This window comes from Emys orbicularis, chromosome 12 (assembly GCF_028017835.1).
Source record: "Emys orbicularis isolate rEmyOrb1 chromosome 12, rEmyOrb1.hap1, whole genome shotgun sequence".
Lineage (NCBI taxonomy): Eukaryota > Metazoa > Chordata > Testudines > Emydidae > Emys > Emys orbicularis.
Genome location: NC_088694.1, coordinates 15,297,387 through 15,322,220, shown reverse-complemented (window position 1 = coordinate 15,322,220; position 24,834 = coordinate 15,297,387). Strand labels below are relative to the sequence as shown.

At 41.7% G+C, this 24,834-nt stretch overlaps 1 protein-coding gene across 1 annotated transcript in view; it reads right to left on the bottom strand.

Moving 5' to 3' along the window:
- The window catches only part of ATP9A (ATPase phospholipid transporting 9A (putative)), an 87,863-nt gene that overhangs the window by 32,710 nt on the left and 30,319 nt on the right, over positions 1 to 24,834 (bottom strand). Inside the window, exons 5-14 of the mRNA XM_065414433.1 lie at positions 22,498 to 22,556; positions 21,354 to 21,405; positions 20,291 to 20,385; positions 18,161 to 18,241; positions 16,481 to 16,556; positions 11,430 to 11,506; positions 9,113 to 9,273; positions 8,405 to 8,547; positions 6,320 to 6,432; positions 1,910 to 2,122 (exon numbers count right to left, since the gene is read on the bottom strand). Coding sequence (XP_065270505.1) covers positions 1,910 to 2,122; positions 6,320 to 6,432; positions 8,405 to 8,547; positions 9,113 to 9,273; positions 11,430 to 11,506; positions 16,481 to 16,556; positions 18,161 to 18,241; positions 20,291 to 20,385; positions 21,354 to 21,405; positions 22,498 to 22,556 — 1,070 coding nt within the window. The remainder of the gene's footprint in view (positions 1 to 1,909; positions 2,123 to 6,319; positions 6,433 to 8,404; positions 8,548 to 9,112; positions 9,274 to 11,429; positions 11,507 to 16,480; positions 16,557 to 18,160; positions 18,242 to 20,290; positions 20,386 to 21,353; positions 21,406 to 22,497; positions 22,557 to 24,834) is intronic.

Here is a 24,834-nt window from a genome sequence, read left to right as displayed (position 1 = left end):
ATAAATTCACTAAGAAACAGCCTCAAATACTGACCACAAAAATTAACATCTGGAAATTGTTCAGATCCCATTTCAATGCAAAGGCACCTACTTCTGTAAAACTGCTTTATTGGCGGGAGCAACACTTTAAGGAGAAACCCAGGTAAGCAAAATACAGAACAAAAGTATGGTTTGGAAGCAGCATTTGCACAGTGCCTGTTCACACCAAGCACCATGAAGACAGAAATACCCTTTTGTCACCATGAGCACAAGAATTTTGTTTACAAAAGAATGTGCTTAAAATGATCCTATACTGGGGGCTAGGAAACCTTTTGTCCTCTTGAAAGGAGATCATGGTCTATTTGAGTGAGTAATCATAGGAAATATTTTAAAAGTATGTGCAATGTAGGGCAAGTCATCACCACAAGCTTTTGAGGTTGTACCTTACTGGAATAATCTTAGAACTCTGGCTATTTGAAGGATTTAAAACAATTTCTTATATGAACAGCTCCTCACCTTTAACACCACCTTTAGGAAACCTAGCTAGTCTTATAATGTTAAAAGTGAAAAACTGTTTATATAAAGCAATAAGAAAAAAATCCCCTTCAAATACTGCCAAAGATCTACACATCATCAATGGAATTTCTAAAAAAAATTTCAAATTTTCAGTCTTTTAGCAGATATGGGCAAGTGTAATTATTCAAACAAACTGTTAAGAAACCATAATTAGCACTGAATAATTTAGAATTTGTACAATACTGTTTTAGTTTAGTTGCAGTAAAATATATATCCAATAAGTATTACTCATACACAAAATATAAATATTTAAGGGTAGTGGGAGGGCCCAGGTGCCCCCGACTTGCCACTGAGGAAGTGACTAAACAGTAGACTGTGGTCACCACTGACAGAAGTGGCTGGACAGGGACTACAGAGACGTCCCCGGGAAGGGGGAAGCATCAAGTGTGGCATGGCCAGAGGCCTTTGTCACTGAAGAGGACATTGCGGTCCTTGGAGGGACATGGGTCCAAAAGCAAAAGAGATGATGGGCTGAGCACTTCTAGAGCAAGGCACACTGGCTACCAGAGCTAATTCCCGTATTGGCCATGAAGAGATGCTGGAGTAGTGAGTGGATCCCGTCACAGGCCCTTACTGGACCATACGCCAGTGGAGGATTAGCACAGCAGAGCTCTGTTCTGACACAGTCCCCTCCCTGCTTCTGTCACATAAGATACACTGCGATAAAAAACCTGCAGCACCAAGTCTCAGAATCCATGTCGGCTGATTTGGGCTCGGGGGGGATTGGGCTGTGGGGCTGAAAATAGCAGTGTAAAGTTCAGGCTCAGACTGGAGCATGGCCTCCGAGACCTTCCCCCACTTTCTGGGTCTCAGAGCCTGGGCTCCAGTCCATGCCCAAATGTCTACACTCTACTTTTATAGCCCCATAACTCGAGCTTGAGTCAGTTGACCTGGACCAGCTTTGGGTCTTTTACTGCAGTTTAGACATACCCATAGAGGTGGGGAACTGCAGGCATCCTTGCCAGATCTGGCCCTTTGCACCAGCAGCGAGTTCCCCTGTGACAAAAGAATTCTCTGTTGGGCATTTGTGGTCAGTTTATGCTCCCTTTGTCCCATAACTGCATAGACAATCTGACCCCTTGACTTGACTAGAATAGGCTTGCCTTAAATTAAAGATGAGCTGTGGTTCTCCTTGCTAAATATACATAAAATTGGTTTAACATATATGCAAAGAGGGAGGGTTTGTTCCACTTGTAAAATATTTATTGTTTGACATGTAGCACTTTCATTATTTCCCTATTCATTCCTACAGAAAAGAGTTTTTGATTATGCTTTTTCTTCAGAAATTGTCTATTTCAAGCCTTTAAAAACATGGAGGTGAGGGAGAAGAGGGTGGGAAAAAAGGAAATCTCACCTCGTCAGGACTGGAAGCCTGGTACACCCTGCAGGAGTCTTCATAATGTCTCTCAGCTTCAGCCTGATCTGTCACGCCATTAGATTCATACACTGGTGTCACGTTGTGGCAGAGGGCAATCGCTTTCACAGCCTCATGAACACGGCTACTCATGGTTTTACGTACTTTGGTGGCCAGGGTGGGGCCTTTTAAAGCAGGTGGGTCTTGTGACTGCTAATGAGAAAGGAGAAAAGAAAGTGTAGACAGTTTTGAAAAGCAGGAATAATCGAATATCATTAAGGATCTTACTTCTGTTATAACCATACACATACTATTTGCATGGACTCACACCTCCAGTAACTTGGGATATGTTTTTGACTGGGGCATCTTCTTTGTATGTGCTATCATGGGAATAACAGACCACTTCCCAGTTATGTGCAGCTAAATGAAGTTAGATTTACTTAACTATAGGTGAAATGAAAAAATAACTCCCTAAGATATTTGTCCAAGAGTTTTCAGCACAGCTTGGATGAAAAGGGTAATTTGTTGCAGATCCACCAAATCACTACACAAGCTTAGTGGATGAAAATGTTCCCCCAAAATCACCAGATTGTGTGTTCCATTGAAACCACATTTTGCTCAACAAAAGGCTAGTGGCTTTTATGCTTGAGAATGAATTGGCTTTCATATGCATGAACACATGATTGCTGAAAACAGAAAACAGATGGGCTCACATGGAATGGGAAACTTAAATTAAGTTCATTTAATTTTTAATACTATTTTTAGTATCAGAATCAGACTCCTCAGGTAATTATACAATTACTAAATTATGCTGGTCACAGAGGGGAGACATAGTGATCCAGTTTCCTGTTCTGTTAACCTTTAATGTCAAGAGGACAAAAGTTTCACTTCCAGGTCAAAGGGCATAGCATGGTAAAAATAAGAGCAATAAAGAACTACAATTTAAATGAATCATTACTAGCAAATGCTTCTAATTATAAAGTATCTCAATTTTTAAACTATAAGAACATATATATTATAAGATTTATGGGAAGTTCAGCACACAAGTTTAGCACAATTAAATGCTCTCTTCAAAATTTGAGTCTCTAATAAATCTAAAATCTATCTGTGGGTTTTAAACTGCTATCCATCACCCTGATATTAGTGTGCCTTCCACATAAAATCAACAGGAATAGTGAAGTCCTTGGTTCAACCACATTTAGAGTCACATACTGTACCCAACCATTCATCCGTTAAGTCTAGTATCCTGTCTTGACTAATACTGGATACTTTAGGAAGTAATTTACCCCTAGTCAAGTTTCTTCACCTCTCAGACTGAGATGGTGCCTGAACAGGTGTAGCCTGATCACAGAGAAATGTTTATAGACAGGAAGTATCTGGCAGTTCAGACTGACTAGCAGCTCTCAATGTCTGACAGAGATCAGATGCCAAAATGGCTCTGAAAGCCAAAGAACAAAAGACAGGTAGGTGGCTAAGGCAGCCAGGAGTTGAAAGCCACATCTACTAATATGCACACGAAGTTTCTGAGGTGTCTGAGAATGCCAGGTGTGCAAGACATCATTGTACAATGACCCACCTATCTGTTGCCAAATTCTATTGACTGAATCTGCAGGGTCACATTTTACAAATGAGGAAAAGAGCAGGCACTAAAGACAGAGACTTCTGATAATTAATAAGCCACTGCAAAACAATTTCTAGCTGTAGGAGCGTCTAATGGTTGGAGAGAAAGCTGCTTGTAAAGAGCAAATTTTAAAAATCAGAAAAACGGTTTACTGATAACTAAATTATTATTAATTTAAACAGTGTTAAAAGGCAACCTAAAACATTAACTACTGATGACTTCCTAAGGGTTAACCATTTTTTCAAGTGTAATAACCTGCCAGGCTAGTGCAGCAGAAATTCATCTTGTTTTCAGGAAAGAGGTAAGACACGTTTCATATGAGAAATTCTCTTGACTTCCAGATGGATTTTTTAAAATTATCAAGCCCCTCATTAGCATAAAGAGTGAAGTTAGTTATTTTAATGAGTCCTTGTGGCACCTTAGAGACTAACAAATTTATTGGGGCATAAGCTTTTGTGGGCTAAAACCCACTTCATCAGATGGGTTTTAGCCCACGAAAGCTTATGCCCCAATAAATTTGATAGTCTCTAAGGTGCCACAGGGACGCCTCGTTGTTTTTGCTGATACAGACTAACATGGCTACCACTCTGAAACCTGTTAAATATTTTAATTCTTACTGAATAGTGTTTTCATTTAATTAAAACACTCTACTGCAATATGTGCAATGCAGTCACAGGAGCATAACACTATTACATGTACCAAAAAGTTAAAGCGACCGACCTTTTGCATTTCACTAAGATTGGATTTAAAAAAAAAAATGTGTTCTTAATTAAAAAAAAAAAAAGTTCTTTCACTTGTCTTAGGTAAGGAAGCTCTTTTTAAGTCTGATTTTTACTGGACCATTTCCCTTTAGAGGAGACAAGAAAAACTAAAATGCAAACAAATTTCAAATAATAATTGAAGGCTCAAAGCATTCTATTGCAAAGAGGATTTGTTTTTATTTGTAAAGGATTGTAATGAATTATGAATCCCAAATCTAGGACAACAGGATACGTGTTCATACTTCATGGATTGGTGCTGATATTTTTGGATGTGCCCTTCATGATATATGTAGGCACAGCTGTGGTCATTACTTTTACTTCACAGGAAGTTGCAGAGTGACTGCTAGGGTTCTTTGATAGGTTTACCCAATTTATGAGAATGACAAAGGAAATTACAAGCCATAGCACGAGTCAGGAAACGTAGTTTTCTCACCCTGATAGTTCATAAGATGTCTATTTGTTATACAAAATTGAACCAAAAGAGTGCAAGCATATAAACAAAGAAGATCCAGATTGTTCACTACCATAGAAAAGGAATGCTAAGGGAAAATCTCCCATTATCATGGAATCATAGGACTGAAGGGACCTCGAGAGGTCATCTAGTTCAGTCCCCTACACTCATGGCAGGACAAAGTATTATCAGACCATCCCTGACAGGTGTTTATGTAGAATGGCCTTGCTTTGTAAGTTAAATACTGTACTTACTCATGTGATTTACATGGAGATTTTTGGTATTTAAAGTTGAGACAAACTGGCCAAGTTTCAAAAGTACAAATTAATATTATATCAGCCTGAACTATGATTTTAGACAATTTTGAAAAGATACAGAATGCTGTGGAAGAACTTTCCAAGTTGTAGCCAGTTTTGAAAAGTGGATATTTGGTTTGGACCATAAACATTCCCAGGAAACGTCTAATACTGTACTGTATGCAGTATTACCAACGTCAAGAGATCAAAAATCATGAGTCAGGCCCCCCAAAATCATGAGCTTGGCCCAAAATTCATGAGCTCTTTTAAAGAGATTGTATTGTGCTTTTTAGGTCATTCTCTTGATTTTTGAACTTGCCCTACCCATCCCCAAGGTGTGTACGTGACAATTAGTGTTGTCTACTCCCACATGTACTGGACAAGGTGATTTTGGCCCCTGCTGCAGGAGCTCTCATCCCCATATCTGCCCCTCTCCTGCTCAGCAATTAATCCTGTCCTCCAGTCCCTCATCAGTTCTGTCCCAACCCAACCCCCTCAATTCAACTCCCCCTCAGTTCAGTCCCACAGCCCCCATCAACTCCCACTGTCCTCAGTTCACCTCCCAGCACTCACCCCATCTGCTCAGAACCAACCATCAATACAGCCCTCCCATCCCACCAGCCCCCTCCCTCCTCACTTCAGCCCCACTGCAGGCCCCAGACCATAGTTCAGCCCTTCCAGCCTCACCTATGCTCCTCTTAAGGTTCTTCCCCTTCACCAGGCTGCGTTGGGTGGGGGGTGGGGGGGAGCTGCAGAGGGGTCCCCCTCCCACTTCCCAGGTTGGCAGGGGAACCCTGGCTGCGGGGCTGACAGCGGGGAGCCCTGGCCACCAGGGGCTGACAGCAATTTCTAAGTAAAATTAAGCCTCACTTGTGATCTCTGGATAGAACTCGGAAATATCAGGCTTATTTTTTTTCAGCCACGGCTGGTAATTATACATATATACACCTCTACCCCGATATAACGCGACCCGATATAACACGAATTCTGATATAACGCGGTAAAGTAGTGTTCGGGGTGGGGGTGGGGGGCTGCGCACTCCGGTGGATCAAAGCAAGTTCGATATAACGCGGTTTCACCTATAACGTAGTAAGATTTTTTGGTTCCCGAGGACAGCATTATATCAAGGTAGAGGTGTACATATTAATCATGCAGCTGCCTATATGTTTTACTGAAAATTTGAGCTATGTAGTCAGGATCCCTTTATGAACAGCCCAATGACCTGTCAAACTGTTCACTGCTTTGAGAACAAAGAGTTAAATTAATCAGACTTTACTTTACCTGCGTATATATACTAAATATATGGCTCTGCACTTCATCCATGGAGTCCAGTCCATAGGCTACTGTCCCAAGGTGAAGCCTTTTAAAAACCATCTCATTCTGTGTGAGAGTTCCTGTAACAGAAGCAGCATTATAGGCGACGTCCAAGCCCTGGCAGACACTTATTTTCCATTCAAGCCCTGTTCCCTGCTCTTCCCAACAAAGAGCGAAAGGATGAGATGGGAGCGCAGATGTTTACCTACTTACTATAATGAGCTACTAGTGCAGCTTCAAGCGAGTGAAAAACAATTTTAGTAACTTGTGGGTAGATTCTTGCAGGGAGTGGTAGAGTACTTGGCTAGGAGCTCCATTAAAATGAGATTACTCACCAAGTAATTTACTGCTTAATGAGATAAGGGTATCGGTGTGAAATCCTGACCCCACTGAAGTCAATTTCAGTTTATCCATTGACTTAAATGGGTCTGGGATGTCATCCCAGAACCTGGCCCTTGACTATTAACTTAGTTCTTTTGTTGTCCTAGACCAGAGTCATGAAGGTTCTGTGACATTAAAAGCTGGAATGATGGCAGGTGACTGGTTTCTGTTCCTAAAGAAGGGTTGTCTGTGGAGCTGGGTAAAATGTATTTGGCAAATTTATTGCTCGCCACACAATGCATTTTCCAGGCACCAAAACTCTTCACCAAAATAAATAAATAAATACAGGCCACAAAACCTGGAAATGTTGATTTAAAGTTTCATCTTGAAAAGGTCTATTTGATTTCACAAATCAAAACATTGTGTTTCAAGCCAAAAAAAAGTTTTTTGTTTTTTAATTCTGGGGAGAAAAACTGGAAAAAGAAAACTAACAGAATTTTATTTTGTATATTTCTGTTCAACCTCCGAACTGAAAACAAGTGTATTTAAAAAAAAGAAAAAGAAGTAAGTTATTCCATTCCCTCTCGCTCACAGAACAGGGGCTGAAGACTGACAGAAGTGAGTGATGGTGAGGAACATACACAATAAACCATAAGGGGTGAAAAATCATCCCTGTCTCTTGCCCACTTATGTGAACACCCCCTCATTAAGAAAGGGCTCTATTATATGAGAGAACAACATGGAGATTCAAAACATGGTTTATAATCAAGGTACTGAACCACATTTTCGAAAAGAAGATACGTTATATCAGTGGTCACCAACCGGTCGATTGAGATCAGATCGACTCTCCCAGTCGATTGCGATCTCTGGCTGCACAGCCGCTAAGGCAGGCTCCCTGCCTGCTCCAGCCCCATGCTGCTCCCGGAAGTGGCCAGCATGCCCCTGCGGCCTGGGGCGGTGGCAGGGGTCTCCGCACGATGCCCCTCTCTGCAGGCACCGCCCCCGCAGCTCCCATTGGCCAGGAACGGGGAGCTGTGGTCAATAGGAGCTGCGGGAGCGGTGCCTGTGGAGAGGGGCAGTGCCTGTGGTGCCACATGCCCCCCCCCCCAGGGGCTTCAGGAGTGCATTGGCCCCTTCCGACAACAGCGTTGGCCTTAGCCCTGCTGCACCGCTGACCGGGAGCTGCCCAAGGTAAGTGCCCCCCGGTGGGAGCCTGCACCCCAACCCCCAACCCTGAGCCTCCTCCTGGAGCCAGCACTCCATACCCCCTCCTGCATCCTAAACCCCTGCCCCCTCCCAGAGCCAACATCCCGTACCCGCTCCTGCATCCCAACACTCTGCCCCAGCCCAGAGTTCCCTCCCACACTCCAAACCCCTCAGCCCCAGCCCAGAGCCCGCACCCCCTCCCGAACCCCAACCCCCTGCCCCAGCCCAGTGAAAGTGAGTGAGAGCGAGTGAGCGCGCAACAGAGAGAGGCGGGGATGGAGTGGGTGGGGCTTTGCAGAAGGGGCGGGGCCTCAGGGAAGGGGTGGGGTAGATCCTGGGTTGCGCTTACATTCAAAAAGTGATCTTGTCCGTAAAAAGGTTGGAGACCACCGCGTTATATTTTCCTACCCCATCAAAGGAGAATGGATATTAACTTATTTGACTAGTCAAAGAAAATGTTACCCAAAAACATTCTTCACGCTTTTGCCTATACCAAAACTCCTGATAACTCATTTACCTGCATACCTGTTTTGTCTGTAAGTAAATAGGATATCCTTCCGAGCTGCTCTGGAATAGTGCTGGATCGAACCACTGTCCCAGGAATTTTGGAATCCCTACGGATCATCCAGCTGTAGACTATTTTCCCCATATCCAGGTTCACACGTAAGCTATGTTGGGGGAAAAAGAACAAAAGGGCTAAAAAAAAAAAAATCATCTGAGAATATCCCCAAAGAAATGGGATAATAAATTTGCTATAAAACTTTTGGACAACATCATGAGCTACCACAGGAAAGTGCTGTAATAAAAGGATGGTACTTCCATATTAGAATTGAGCAGCACAAAAGGTGTTGACGGAGAACCATGTATTAGCTCCTGTGACAGCAATGAGAAATTCAAAGTTGCTAAGGAAAGAAGATATACCGTGAATGGAAGATGGACACACCATCTAAGTAGGGATAAAATGATTAACAACCAAAAAACCAGAGGTTTAAAAAAAATTGTGGTGGCTTGCTTTCTTCCTCTCACCCCCTTCATTTTTGCTCACCTCTCTTCAGGGAAACAAGGAAGCCTGTAGAGCAAGAGAGGCTGTCCCTGCAATAGGCATTTCTAATCCCTCATTTCTGGAGAACTCACAAGAAAGTCCAATATTGTAAAATTCTAGATGTGTATGTTAAAGTGTGGCAGAGTAAAAGGCTATACATTTTGCTGGGAAGTGTTAATTGATTGGCTTACCTAATAGGAATGATGTTTGAAAACAGGAGGAGGAATCGTATGATCTGAAGATACCAGCGGCCTGCGAAATGCTGGAGGGCCACCATGACAAGCGAGACCACTACAAGGGCTCCGAACAAGATTTTGGTGAGGCAGTTCACTTCCAAGTCAAATAGGCCAATCTAAGCAAATAAAATAAAATATTTTCTACAGTGTAAATCGAGAGATTAATCCATGTAGTGTTCTCATATTTGGCACAAGCTGCCATCATGCCTTGAAGTGTGCATGCACCCAAAGAGCTAATGGGATTCATGCATACATTTCCAGTGCAGAAATGAATGCAATAAATGAAACAGAGCTCTCGAGACTATGGGGGTGGGGACCCGCAGAAAACTAAAAACAGCAACAGCAAGATTAAGCATTAGTTTCAAATCAACTGACAGTTCCAAGATGTTGTTCATCACCAGACACATTTTCTTCTCTTCATTTAAATCTCTGTACTGTTTTGCATTTCAAAGCAACACTTTCCCCAACTCAACCTTCATGCTTCCAAGCCTTTGGAGGTACAATATCACAAGCACTGGAGTGCTACACACCTGCTGCTGCCACTTTCTAATGCAGGGGTAGGCAACCTACGGCACGCGTGCCAAAGGCGGCACGCGAGCTGATTTTCAGTGGCACTCACACTGCCCGGGTCCTGGCCACTGGTCCGGGGAGCTCTGCATTTTAATTTAATTTTAAATGAAGCGTCTTAAACATTTTAAAAACCTTATTTATTTTACATACAACAATAGTTTAGTTATATATTATAGACTTATAGAAAGAGACCGTCTAAAAACGTTAAAATGTATTACTGGCATGCGAAACCTTAAATTAGAGTGAATAAATGAAGACTCAGCACACCACTTCTGAAAGGTTGCAGACCCCTGTTCGAATGTAAACTGCCTTTTCAAAAAAGGGTATTTAGAAGTGATCAACTCTGTTAGCACTTCGGTGAAGAGATCTGAGACACCTCATATTGTCAGCAACTGGTCACTAACATCCACAGAACTAAACTTAGCTAAGGGACACGATACAACATTGTGTGTGGACAATTTCAATTGTATCTTTATAGTTAAAGCTACTGTGGATGCAGTCACACTGGTATAAATGTATTTATACCGGTAGAGCTTAAGGCTGCACAATAAGCCAAGCCACTATAACTGAGTGAACCCTAGGGTTGTACCAATATAATTATTGATAAACAAAGAATCATTCCCCTAACATACATCGCTATTCTGGTACAAAAAACACTCGTAGACCAGGCTGAGAAAGTAAGGCAGGAAGAGACCACCTATGAGGAGTATCCTAAATTGCACACTGGAAGTCAATCACAATTCAGCTGATGCTGCCCAGTTTACATCGTGGTTAGATGTTTTCTGTGTAAGGGTACGTCTTCACTACCCGCCGTATCGGCGGGTAGCAATCGATTTATCCGGGATTGATATATCGCGTCTCGTTAAGACGCGATATATCGATCCCCGAACGCGCTCACCGTCGACTTCGGAACTCCACCAGAGCGAGCGGCGGTAGCGCAGTCGACGGGGGAGCCGCAGCCGTCGATCCCGCGCCGTGTGGACCCCAGGTAATTTGATCCAAGATACTTCAACTTCAGCTACGCTATTCGCGTAGCTGAAGTTGCGTATCTTGGATTGATTCCCTCCCCCCCCGCAGTGTAGACCAGCCCTAAGAGACAGAAACTCAACATAATCTCCATGATGAACCTTTACATGGCTGCCCCCATTGATGTTTCATTTTTCTCTGAAACAGCAGGTGTACGCATAGGCATAGTTTGCAGGGGCAGCTCCAGTCAGGCCAACGGGGCTGAGCGTGGTGGGGAGGGGCAATTGCCCGCCTGCCCAAGGCTTGCAGTTTGAGGGGGAGCAATGACCTCTCTGCCCCCACCCCCTCACAAACTACACCCATGGGTGTATGTATCTGCAAGAGATAGAATACTGGGCTAGATCAGAGAGTCTCAGTCTCTTTAATGCTGTGATTGTATGCTAACTCTCTCTCTCAACTAGTTATCGTCAGATGCACTCCATAAATAATCTTGGTTCACATGGTGCTTTAGAAGAAATAAGGAGTCCATGGGTGCTGCAAAGGAGGTGCCACAGGAACTGTGGTAATGATTTTACAGTATTTCTCGTGTCTGAGGAGGACTGATTACTAAGAAGCAAGAAAATCTGTTTACTCAAACATCAGGAGAGGGAATGAATTCACAACCCACAAGTTGAGACCCATTGTACTATAGTGGCCCAATTGTCTCCTATTGTACACCAACAACGAAACGCCGTACCTTACTTCGTGGATTTGAAGTGTTCATGACACTGCGCAGTTCCCTCCCTGTGTAAAGAACAACTCCCACAACTGTGCCTAAATGAAATAAAAAACATGATGTATATTATTCTGGGATGAACAGGTTAAAATAACGGTGCTTTTTTTTTTTAATGGTTGGGATGATGCTTGTTCTTAAAAGGTTTATTTTATCCACAGACTCAATGTGCAGGCATATTTTTAGTAGATTAATTTTAGAAAGCATGGAGAGCACCCACACAAAAAAAAAAAAAAAAAAAAAAAAAAAAAATCAACTGATTCAAGTACCTGAGATATAAATTGGAGGGGTGGAGAAAACTGATTCTGAATATAAAAATCAGCCCATCTCCTTCCTACAAATGCCAATGCCTGAAGCTGGACACGGCACTCCTAATTATCATCATCTGTGCAATTAACCTTTAGGTAACGCAACATAAATTAATCTACTATAGTGCCTAAAAGGATAAGATGCCCCTTCCCTATTTTCCTCCCTTAAATTCTTGGTGTGAATTCCCACCCTGTTGCAATCAAAGGAGTTGAAAAGCAGGGGTTTCAGTTCACCGCCACCACATAGTTGTACTGTTGCTTAGGTTGCTGGCTCTGGAGGCCACAAACTGTTTATGCCTTACTGTTGTCCTCAAAAAGCATAAAACAGCCACTTCATTCTAGTGGCCAACCCTGCTAGCTAATGGAAATATAATACAACATTTAAACAGCAATGTGGTTATCTAGTTGTAGAATGTCAGTGTTGCAAGTACATTTTGCAACATGTCAACATTGCTCATTCCTGCCCCAGCACTAACCTCCTGTGGGTGATGGAATACTTAGTAGGACAGACATCCCAAGGACTCATATCCAGTTAGTGCTTCCATAATTTTGGGAGAATGTTGATCAGGTGTATCCAGTTATGTTTTAATTCTGGCCCTGGAAGCCCTCGAGCATCTTTAGCTGGTGCACTTCACAAGTCTGAAGTCACTGTAGCCCTGATGGCAATTTCAGTGAAACAGGACTGTGCAATCCAATGTGTTGGACACACGACCATGAGCCCTGGTGGCTTCCTCTTTCTGTCTCGTAAAGGTTGCGGAATTATGCCTCTCTCACAGGGCAAGTAATAATGATTTAATGATAAGTTTGTGCACCTATTGACATATATTCACCTTGATAATCTTCTCACACGTTCATATGCCTGCACATACAAGTTGTGCAGGGCATATAAACAGCTGCTAGGGCCTATATTTTTAAAGATATTTTGTACAGGTTAGATGCATAGATGACATTCATGCAAATCCATGACTCCAATGTGGCTGTCTCCCTCAATGTGCTGCTTGTCCAAGACTTACTTTGTGGTGCTAAGGCAGAGGTCTCCAAACTGTGGGGCACAGAAAAACATTCGGGGGGACGCAGCTGGGGCCCGGGCCAGCCCCCCCGGGGGGGGGAGGGAGGGAGCATCACCCAACTCCGCTCCTGGCCTTGGCTCTGGCTGCTGGGCTGGGACCCCAGCTGCCAGCCCTTGCTACCGGCCTCGCACCCAGGACCCCAGCTGCCGGCCTCGATCCCTAGCCCCGCCCGCAGCTATAGCTCCAGCCTCAGCCCCCTTACCTCTGTCGGTGTCCGCCCCTCCCAGAGCTCTGGCCCCCCTCCCAGTGCCGGCTCCGGAGGGGGGAAGGGGGGAAAAGGTTAAGGGGGGGTGCAAGGTAAAAAGTTTGGGGAGCATTGTGCTAAGGGCTGTGTGGAAGGTAACAGACTAAGGATGACAGAATGATTATCACAACACCATGTTCCTTATAGGGGATGCAATAAGACATTCACCACACACAACTTTGCAACTTCAATAACAGGAGCATCCTAATAAAGAAGGCTAAGCTGATCTGCAATAGTTAGCCCAATATTCTTTCGATGGCCTTCCTACTACAGTGTCATGGATGAATTACCCACGTCATGAATCAGTATATTTGCAGTGATAAATATTCCTGATTAACTCCACAGCTAAGTTTGATCTTTCTTCTGTGCAACTGTGGAAAAGATGCCAGGTACATTTCCTTTCTACTACCCCAGCTCATCTTTTAAGAATTAGCTTTCCATTTGCACACTGACAGATCCAGAATGCGTGTGAATCAGAGGGGGTTTTTTTCTTCTTCGTAAAATAACTGACATCTGGAAGACAATTAAGGCTAGCAGCAGAGTCAGGAGGACTAATAACTTTCTTAAATTAAGAGCTCAATAAATTGAATTCATTGGGTTTGATTTAAAAAGCAACCCATTTGAAAAGTCTTTACTAGATTTGGATAGGCAGAAGAACCAAGTTTTATCAAACCCTTGGAAAATTAAATTTGTAGACAGTGCTGTCGTTTGTAAGTTCTTTTATCAGAATTGTATTTCTGAGAAACAAAACTGCATGAAGTTGCTATAAGCAGAGCAGTGAAGTTTCATCCAAACAGGAGAATCCACTTCTAGACATAGGACTTGATCCTGCTCCATTCAAGTCAATGCAAAAATTCCGGTAATACTGTATTATGGTAGCATTCTAGAGGCCCCATAGTGCTAGGCATTGTGCAGACACATGTTAAGAAACAATCACTGGCCTCAACAGTTTACAATATTAACAGAGAGGCACAGGGTGGGAGAAAGGCTGTTACAGTCATTGGGACCAGTCAGAGCTAGGCATAATCACATGAACTAAATAAATGTATTACGTAACTTTAAAACTACATTGTGAATGTTAAACCAGACATATGCCTGCCTATTCCCAGGAAGAGACAGAATCATACTAATTCCTACTATGCAGGAACAGATGGAGCTGCTGGGAGGTGGCAAATATATTTTAATGCTGAAATAAGTAATACACTGAACCATTTCAAAAGGGCTAACAGTGAGTGTATGCCCTACCTCTTAGAAACCAGATTATTCTAGTTGCTCTAAACCCATTGCAGTTTTAATACCTTGCTTTAATTCCTCCCATGCCCATTACTAACCAAGGTTCCAGAGGGCTGCAAACATATTATTTTGAAATAACTTAAGATGTAAAACTAATTCAAACTAAAAATATCCTGGGAAGCATTCTTTAAAAATAAGTCTCTGGAGCCAGATGGCAGAAGGTGGCAAGCACACTAATTCAAATCAGCAGATGGCAGGCTACTCCAAATCTGACAGCCAGCAGCAAGTGGAGTCAGACTCACTCCTACTGCAGCAGCAGACGGACATGCTGCAAAGCTCTGCTTTAACTCAGAAGTGTGTGCTGCACCCAGTGCCATGTGTATTATTTATTCTACTAAAGAGACAAGGAAACTTTGTTCAGTGTAGAGTCACAAAAGTTAAAATGGGGGAAAGCCTATTAGGGGATGGAAAAGGCCTATTAATTTTTCTGAGCAGAACAAAGTTTGAAGGGCAATTTTCACTGGATACTTGCTCCTAATTGTTGTATGGATATTTGAAATAGACCACATTGTATAAACTATTTAAAAAGCGATTACAATATTTTAAAATGCCATTCTTCTGTGCTGATCCCACAAACATGTATGTACACGAGTAACTGTGCTCACAGGCATAAGTGACAGACTGGGCTCTTGTCTTTGTAGCTTTTTGTACAGCAGGTAGAACAATGGAGCTCCAATCCTGATAGGGGCTTCTGGGAGCTACTATAAATAATAAGCTCATCAGGTAGATCCGCATGCAGTTTCTCCCACCGTAGTACAAGTGCCTAAACATGACAGCCCATGTGCATATGAGCACATCTGATGGCACAGAATGGGAAGGAGGATAATATTCTCTAGACACACTGCAGGGGAAATCTGGCCCCACTGAAGTCAAAAGGACTTCTGCCATTGATTTCCATGGGGACATAACTTCACTCCGAGTCTGGTCATGTCATACCAATATTAACAGCTCAGGAAAGACCTCAGAAGACTACATGAATTGGTTAAGAGTTACAGTTTAAATTATCTAGCACACAAGATAAGTAAGCTAGAAATAGAAAAACATATCTGAAGAGGCAAGAGTTACTAGAACAATGGCTTTCCTGCCTCTTTGTCTTCTTATTTGGTTTAGGAGATGGACTGAATTGAAAACTTGCTCTGAATGGCCTATTTGGTATTTGAAGCTGCCTGCACTAGTACTTGTGTGTTTGCATTCAGGGGGGGAGGTTAGCTGCCAATCAGTTGACAATTACTGAACTATAAATAAGATTTACTCTACTATATTTGGACAGCTATATTTAATTACCTTTCGACATATCACTGTGACAACATTTATTATATTTTAGCATATTTTAAAGAGAAGAAGGAGGAGAACTGGATGGAAACATTGCAGAAATGAAACACACTTACCTTTCTCTGTTTAAAAAACTGGGGGCTGTCCACTGTTCCATTACAAAGAGGAACTTTCTGAAGCTCATATTCCTTCCCATCAGTCACTTTGTGAAGTGTCTCAATACATGGCTAAACACCATACAGTGAAACCTCTAAAAACTCAAAAATGTCAATCCTCAAACTGCCCTGCAGAATTTCACTCTTCTTCTGACACACTCTTGTAACCTAAAGGCACCTTAGCTAGTGAAAGAATGAGCCTTTTCTCCTGACAAGCATTTAGAAGAGAACATTGATTCCGCTCATTCCTTGCAACTTTAGTGTGTGTATGTAACAACCCAAAATTTATCACAGAATGCTTTTTATTTATAGAACCACAACCTAGTGGAAGCATTTACCTGGAGATCTTTTATGTTAGCTTCTATTACTAGACTCTATTTGACACCATTTCTGTTACAGATTAGAATGTCAATGTAGCAATTAAGTGCTATTCTGTTAGCAGACACTCAAGAAGCGCCCAAAGGCCCCTGGAATTCCAGTTCCTTCTCATCTATAAATGTCCAAGAGGTAATTAGATGTCAGCTCAGCTCCCCGGAGATGTTAGAACAAGTGGTAAACTTCATTCCAACTGCTAAATTCTCCAACTGACAGAGATGATTATTCCAAATTACAAAAGGATTTTAAAAAATTGCTAACATACTCCTCAAAAAAATTACACGTGCTTCCATCTTACCTGATGCAATCACTGTGCTGGCCCAGAGGGTGTTTTCTATGCTTAGGCTTTCATTCACTGGAGGGTCACTGTCTTCCTAGAACGGATACACAAACAGCATTCAAACAGCTTACTAGGTGCATTCATGACACAGAGAGAGGCAAAGGAGGGAAAACTTCCTAAGCTTATGAAAATCCTAAAATCTTAACCTTGCCATCAGATCCTCCTGCTTGGGCTAGAAACACAGGCATTTCACACTGGGATGAAAGGGTGGGGGCAGGGGAAGTCTACTATTGTGCCTTTTCCTGCACAGGCAGCCCCTCTCCACGTTAGAAGAAGGGCGGCTTGTTTCGTATGACTATTTGAAAGTGATTTGAAATCTTCAACTGAACTATGATGATAGGCAGATTCACGGACCATGACACTGGGTATGTTTTTCACCAACGCGATCCACTCACTAATGCAAATAACTGACCTTTTTCGGTCTTTTATTGCAAGGTATCAATGAAATTTCTCCTTTCGCAGTTTAAGCCTCTCAGAAATGCCTGGAAAGCTAAATAAATAATCTGAACCATGCCAGGAAACGACACAGAGCGATCAGTATGCTAGATTCAGTGTCCTTTTTTCAGGGATCAGGATATTCACTCTAGCATGCTTTATCTTTGCATTACAGTGTGTTGCGTGAATTAAGGCCTTTTTAGGGCTAACATAAAATTGCTTCTCTATTTGGATAGTCCAAGGGGATCTACAAACCTCCCAAGCTCTGTAGCTGCCCAAGCTGCTCCCTATTCCATGAAAATACTACCTCCTGTAAAGCCAATCAAGGGATCTCCTCAGCAGCTATGGGATGACGAGATCACAGTCTATCACTTTAAAATAAACAAATGTTGGCAAGCAATTCAGAAAATGACCTAAAAAGTCTCAGGTCTTGTACCAAGCTGTCCATGCTCCTTCAAGCAGGAAGGGAAGAGGATCTTAAAAGTAAGGAACCCATATATAACATGCATTCATCACAATCCCCTTTCTCCAGGGAGCAAGGGAAGAAGCCTTTGGGCCCAAACACCCATTGCATCTCTTCTCATTTCCCCCACCCCCCATAGTAATAGACAGTTTAATTTTTTTTTAATGTTACATTCTCAGGGACCTTGGGCCAGAACAGAGTATTGGAGGTGCACATCTATTAGGTCACATTAACTCCCACCGACTGTCTGTCCCTGAGAAGGGAGAACCAACCAACGCAGAATAGGAGTTGATGGCCATTGGCTTATTTACCTAAAGTCTTCTGTCCCCATACAGCTCCGAATGGCAGAGATTTTTTCATTCTTTGACCGCTTGTGCGGTGGGCCAGCCTCCCCAGGTGAGCTTATTTTACAGAACCATGTTGGACCCAAATGGCCACAACTAATTCCATCTGGATAAGACCCTTAATGCTGAGTGGCCTGTTGTCTTTTGTTTCTAAGGCAAACTCTTAATGAACTATAAAGCTTTAGATTTTATTTAAAACATGGGTGCATATTATTTAGAAGAGAGAAGGATCCCTATTAACCTATTTGACTTTAGTATATTTGTACAGGGCCGAGCAACATTTCAGCATTTCTCCTGAAGCAATTTGAAAGTCACTTCCAAGATCCAAAACGCTATTCAAAAGGTCTATGTGGCAAACACTTATATACAAGGCTTAAAACATATCAGTAGACTTACTCTGGTGAAGGTCCCCACAAAATTATGTATGTCAATATTGGGCTCTTCTGCATACACATAGGATCGGATTTGAAGAAGGTCCTAAGGAATAGACATGTTATGGCAGCAGTTAAAACGTGATTATCCCACAATATACAAAGCCTTTAAGCCTCCAATTATTTTATGAATAACATTTCTTTAAGCAAATCAAAAAAGACACTCAGTGTACTCATACGGAAAATCTCTCAGCTGATGAAGACAGAGTAGAATCATTACAATAGCTTCAGCAGAATGGTGTTGCCACAGTTAGAGTTCCTCAAATGTAAATGTGCAGAGACTGCTGGGAGTTATTTGACAGTTGGTGCATTATAAAGGACATCTCAGGCTGAATAATCAGGTTAACGTATGATACGTCTACCAGGCTGTGGAATAGCCAGCCAAGGGAAACAGTGAAAATCCTTCAGAGCTTTGGACATTTAGATTATGTCTACACAGCAGATGAGAGGGCTCTTCTCAGGGCGGGTAGACAGACATGCTCTTGCTTGGCTCAAGCTAGCATGCTAAAAATAACAGCCTGGATGCGGCAACGTGGGCAGCAGCTGGGGCTAGCTATCCAAATAAAGGGAGTTGGGCAAGTTTGTACTCAAGTGGCTAGCCCAAGCCACCGGCCATGCCACCACAGCCACACTGCAATTATTAGGGTGCTAGCTGAAGTGGAACTAGCGTATGTTTGTCCACCAGTACTGGGAAGCACCCTCCCATCTGCTGTGTAGACATATCCTGAGTTCAAGACACTAACATGTATAATAGGAAACAGTTCCACAGTGGCAGGGAGATAGATGTGCCAATACTGCAAGTCATTTTGACTACTAACTTATGTAAGTATATGGAGTCTTAGATCTTTGCTGAAGAATTTTCCTGATTCTAGGGTTTTTGGAACAAAAAAATATTTATTACAGCTGGCACATTGGTAAAACAGAGGCACACTCAGCTGACTTGTTTTGTTTCTTATAACACACACACACACACACACACACACACACACACACAGTTCTGCAGCGAGAGAATTTGGGAAGACACATAGCATTCAATGGTTATATACTTAGTTCAGATGGCAAAGAGGAATAACCACGATCTAAACTCTCCTTTTATGAAGGTAAGCAATGGCTTAAGTGGCAGGAAAAGTTCCATTCTAAGGTCACATGATTTGTTCTCTTGTAGTACAGTAGAGTTCAATGAACAGAAAGGGGAGTATTTGAGAAAGCAGGAAGTGCACTGTCATCAAGGAAATGAACCTTTCTATAATAAATTACTGGTAGGTGACTTTCATATACACCATGCCCCATTTGATTGGCTCCTATTTCAAGGCGGTTCTTTGGATGCTAGCTCAGTAATTCTATTTAAGTTTTCCATAGGGATCCATCAATATAGTATCTAAACAATATTAACCTGTCTGTTGAAGTACCCAGTTGAATTCATGAAGTCTTCTGCTATTCTCTCTTCCCTGGCAAAAGGAAGTTCTAATTGTCATTCCTCTTCAGCTGCCAAACTTGCCTCAAAACTGCATAAGGCATGTTGAGAGCAATACTTCATGCTGCACAAGTGGTTACTGTACACCTTATGGGGTGTATTTTAACCATAGATCAATGGATTACTAGGAGTACATTTCAAATAGAAGTTAGGCGAATGCCATTCGTACCCAAATCTATCTCTTCCCATACCACTTTATGGTCTCTTGAACATAACACAGTCTATATACCACTACTTGTGCTTTAATTTGTCAGTTTCCTCCATTTTTCAAAATCCCAGAGCTCTAACCAGCTGTGAAGTGAGAACCTTCCCCCTCCATCTCCCCCCCTCAAAAAAAAAAAAACCAAACAAACGAAAAATCAAGCAACCATGATCTTGTGGAAGAATGGATTTTCCCCTCCCCCCATCATAGTGCAAATATTGGCAGGAGGATCAAGTGTGCAAATAATTTTCTAAGTCTTCAATTCTGATTCCAAAATGGCAATTATTTTGCCTTCTGTGAAAGCCAGACAGAACACACATTTTTCCCCTTTTGGCAGATTACATACACTTTCAATTGTTCATGACACACTGAGAAACAGTTAATTCAAAAAAAAAGTCTTTTACTAGGAAACTCCTTACAGAAGCGGTGGGTAATCTCTGAGTGCAGGCAACTGGCAGTCGCAGCTTCCAGTCTGTTTCACCATCTAGCTGATCAGTCCGGAGGAAGCAAGATCCTGTGGATGTTCAACATTTGTTAATGGTCTTTTTAATTCTATCATAAGTACATATACAGTTCATGGAATTAGTTCCTGAGATAGGACACATTTCTTTCTATGAAAACACCAGCTGATTAAGAGTAACCTTTCCGAGGAATTTAGATGAAAAGTTTCTTGAGACCCCCAGCTATTTAAGTAAGCCAAGACTAAGGAAACAAACAAACAAATCAAACTTTCAATTAAGTTATATGAAGGGAACAAATCAAAGTAAAAAAATAAATATAATTTTAGGAGGCTAAAACATATATAATAGCTAGTCAGAGACATTTGGATACAGTGCTGGATGACAGGTAAGGCGTATACAACCTTACGTATGTTAAGGCTGTTTTGAGTTACAAATGCTATGGGTCTGGCAACAATTTCAATGGACACAAAAAGAAATGAGTATGACTGTTTTAAAAGAACAGTGCTCCTGGCAACTGTTCATTTAATAAACCATATTACAGACGCACAATGGGGGTCCCTAAGGCATGGAAGCCATGTTATCGTGAAGAGTCAAGCACTCCTTTCCTTTTATACTACAGAATACAGTAAATCAATGTACTCGATCTGTAAGACATATTCAACCTATTTTCTAAGCCCTCTGATTAAACATTTACCCAAACTATCCTGCGTCTCAGCAGGACAAAGCTGAATGGCAATTCTAACCATATAGCTAATTCTCCATGTAATGAAAGCAATTGTGTGATTTCACTAACTATGACTCAACCTAAAGGTCAACTGTCTATATCCTTTAATTTTCAAAAACTATCAGAATATAACAAACAAAAACAACACAAAATAGCCAGTCCATCAAGCGTTTGCGGTCGTCTGCTTCCCTAACTCTAAAACTGTATCATTTCTGTTACATTTTCAAATGATGATTTTTTCCAAATAACCAGTGAAAGGTTAATGGTTATTTTCCACAATTAGTTCCAGATGTTTACCATTCTTTTCTGACGTCCTCAGGAAGATCATGTCAGCAGGGACCCGCTGGTTCTGTTACAAAAAGAAAGGCTGTTATTGTGCATAGGTGTATGCACATTTGTGTACCTCTACCCCCATGGCATAAAACAAAGGTTTTTTTAAAAAGAATATTTAATTCTTTGTCCAGTTGGGGTTCAGGATTTATTTTATTTTGAATCCTAAAACAGGATCTCTTCCTCCACATGTGCTAGTTCACTGCAGAAATCCAAAGACAAAGGTATTAGGAGCCAGCTCCCATCGATTTCACTGGGAGCTGGCTCAGGCTCTAGGTTTTCAAAGAACTCATCCATTAGCTCTGGAGCTTCTCAAACAATCCAGCATTAGGAGCTTAAAGCCTGTACTGGTTTCCTTCCAAGAAGCCCTATGCTAGTAAAAAGACACATGCATGTGCTTTCTTCTCTACAGGTTCTGTTTAGCCCTCATCTGTACAAGATGTTTGTTATATTACGGCTGATAGACATCTGCAGAAACAGAAAGTGGAAGTCCGTGAAAATCACCCTCTGAACAAAGGGGTAAGTTGATACAGGGTCATCTGAGGTCATATAAAGTACATAGTTTTCTAGGTTTTCAATTTCCAGTCAACTACAGATACTTACAATATTGTGCAAGGGACATCCATCAAGCTTCATATGGGGATAATGTATTTGCACATGCAATGTAGGTACCTGTTCAGGGCAAGTGGGTCCTGGTGTATCCAAACACTCAGTTACAAGCATTTGCATGTGCATGTGCACATTTTGTTGATGCACTTGGATCAAGAATTTGGTCTACTACAGATGTAGGACCATGTGGGGTTTTTATCTTGTCATGCAGAGGTAAGTGGGAACCTCAGATCATAGGGTTTCAAAGAGAAATTTGTTCCAATTTCTAGAAACTTTATTGAGAATTATTTAATACAGTATAAAATTACGGAAAAGGGAATATTACTAGGAGAGATGATTAAAGATCATCACTAAAATCCAGAACTCGATTTTAGCCATTGAAAAAAAAACAGTGACATGACAGATTTTAATGAAATGTTCATATTGATTGTGTGAGAAAAGTATTTTACAAACTAATCCCCCCGCCCCCATATACGCACAATTAATACAAATCCACACAAACCTTTTCAACGATGAGAAGGTCCCCTACTTGGATACTAGAACTCTTCACCTTCACAGTTCCTGCAGAAGTGAAATAAACTTCAGTAAATTACAACCTTTTCAGCAAAAGATACAGTATAAATACACAGCTGAGCAGAATCTTTAGCAAAAGGTCCATCAAAGCTATACTGGAAACTGTTTGGGAATACTTTAAATTTGTTATTTTGGAGGTGGCCAGTAACAATTCTATAACACACAGTAATTGTTAGTAGAAGTCTATACTACTTCTACCTGATGCTTTAGTTAAAGTGGTAGAGGCCTATGCTTTGGTGCTGGAGATCTGAGGTTCAATCCCCAGTACTGACCCAGCAGGGTGAAGTCATTCCATTATTTTTATAGTGCTTAGCATCCATGAATTTAAAAATGCTTTCAAAACTTGTTAGGCAGACTGTGGTGCAATGAAAATGTAACAGGGAGCTATGAATTTCTGGTGTTTCTTTTCAGCGAGGTAAGTGGAAAATTGAGGCTTACATCTTCAATATAATACCTGACCACAATAATTAACACAGACACGTCAACCTTAACTCACGGTTAATTTCCTTTTTGTACTGCAACCTTATAGCAGGCCAAATTCTGCAGTCATTCCTTTGTGACAACGAGAACTTTGTCTGAATAAACACTATAAGATATGCCCCCTCACAAGAACATGTAAACATTTATTGCCCTGCAGTTGTCAAGCATTTTTACCAGTTGTTTTAAACCAGAGAATTAATTTAACAATTGGCTAGTAATTTTAAATCATTAGCCAGTTCTAGATTTGGCTTCTCATGGTGACTAGTGATTTATTATCAGTTAATTTGAACTCTGCTTTATGTGGCTGCCTGCTATACTCAACAAAAGCCTCTTTAATCTGTTGTGGTTTGGGTAGAAGGGGGGGGAGACTCTGTGGGAGTTCATGCCAGGCAGAACCCCAGCATGGACAACACTCCTACTGTAATTTGCAATTCATTGGCTAACTGGCCAGCTACCAGCTCAGAAAGGGGGTGAAAAAAAAAGGGGGGGGGGTGAAAAAAAAAAAAGGAAATTAGCACAAAGCACAAAGGTCACTGGGATTTTACTACTGGCAGTCCCTTCATTAGCATCCCTCTCAGGATATGCTTCAGTGTTTCTGCTCCAAATTAACAATGAAAGCCATTCTAAGCTGCTGGGCAGCCTGCTGCTTTGGTGACACACTGTGTCCCGAACAACATGCCTCATCACTGCTGCTCATAAATGCAGACTTCCTTACCTGCTTTAATTATTGCTACAAATTATAAGCAGTCAAGGTCCATTTACAAATATCTTGTAGGTCTTCACAGATCTTGAGCTTTGGCTCATGAGAATTTAATTAACTAAGGTAAACAAAATGAATATTGGACTACTGAATCGATAGCTAGTAGGGCAGGCAGCATACCCAGGGATTATAGTCCATTACCTTCCATGGAGAGGCTTAAAGGGAATGCAACACTTCAAAAACATCACTTCTAGCCCCCTTCTGTATGTCCTATACAACACGATACATTAGGACACTAAAATGGTCTGGCAGGTAACATCTCTTTCCTCCTCATATTGTCATTCATGGAATAATAGAACACACTGGTGAATACTCTACTGTACGGGGAAGGAAACCCTAGGCACTTCTTCCTCGTAGCCACAGAGATTCCCAAACCATGGTGCACAGAGCACTGAGTGGGGGGTATGTGAAGAACTGGGTGGTCACAGTGTGCTGGCCCCTCATTTCCAGCTTCTAAATTTAACTGCAAGTCATTTAAAATACTTGACATACTCTCCTAGCATCACTTTTCCATGTGAGCCACAGGGATGTTAGGCAATCATGAGTAGGAGGGGAAATGGTCTGTGGCATTGCAAATGGAGAGGAAGTGTTAATGAGACAAGCTGAATTAAAACACGGTTCACACTAGGAAAAAAGTTTGAAAACCCCTGGACATCACCACCTTGTAACTTCCATCACATTCATAAAAAGCTTTATGGACCCTCATACATCAGTGTCTGGGAAATGGCAATACAATCTACTACAAGTAAATACACCTTGGTCATTATTCATGGTCTCGTCCCATAAGCATCTCAATGTTGGCACTTTTAAGGAAAAAGGGACAGATGACAGAAATATCTTTCTAACTAATCTGCACTCTCTAAAGAAGCCTGTTGCATGAGATACACCCTCTCCCTTTTAACTAGCAAAGCTAATTTTCTTTACCAACCAAATTCATGGCCCCTCATGGATGACATCTTATGGCAAACACCATATGTCACACTAAGAAGACAGGACCAGATGTTTCCTTTGACTCAGGACTCCCAT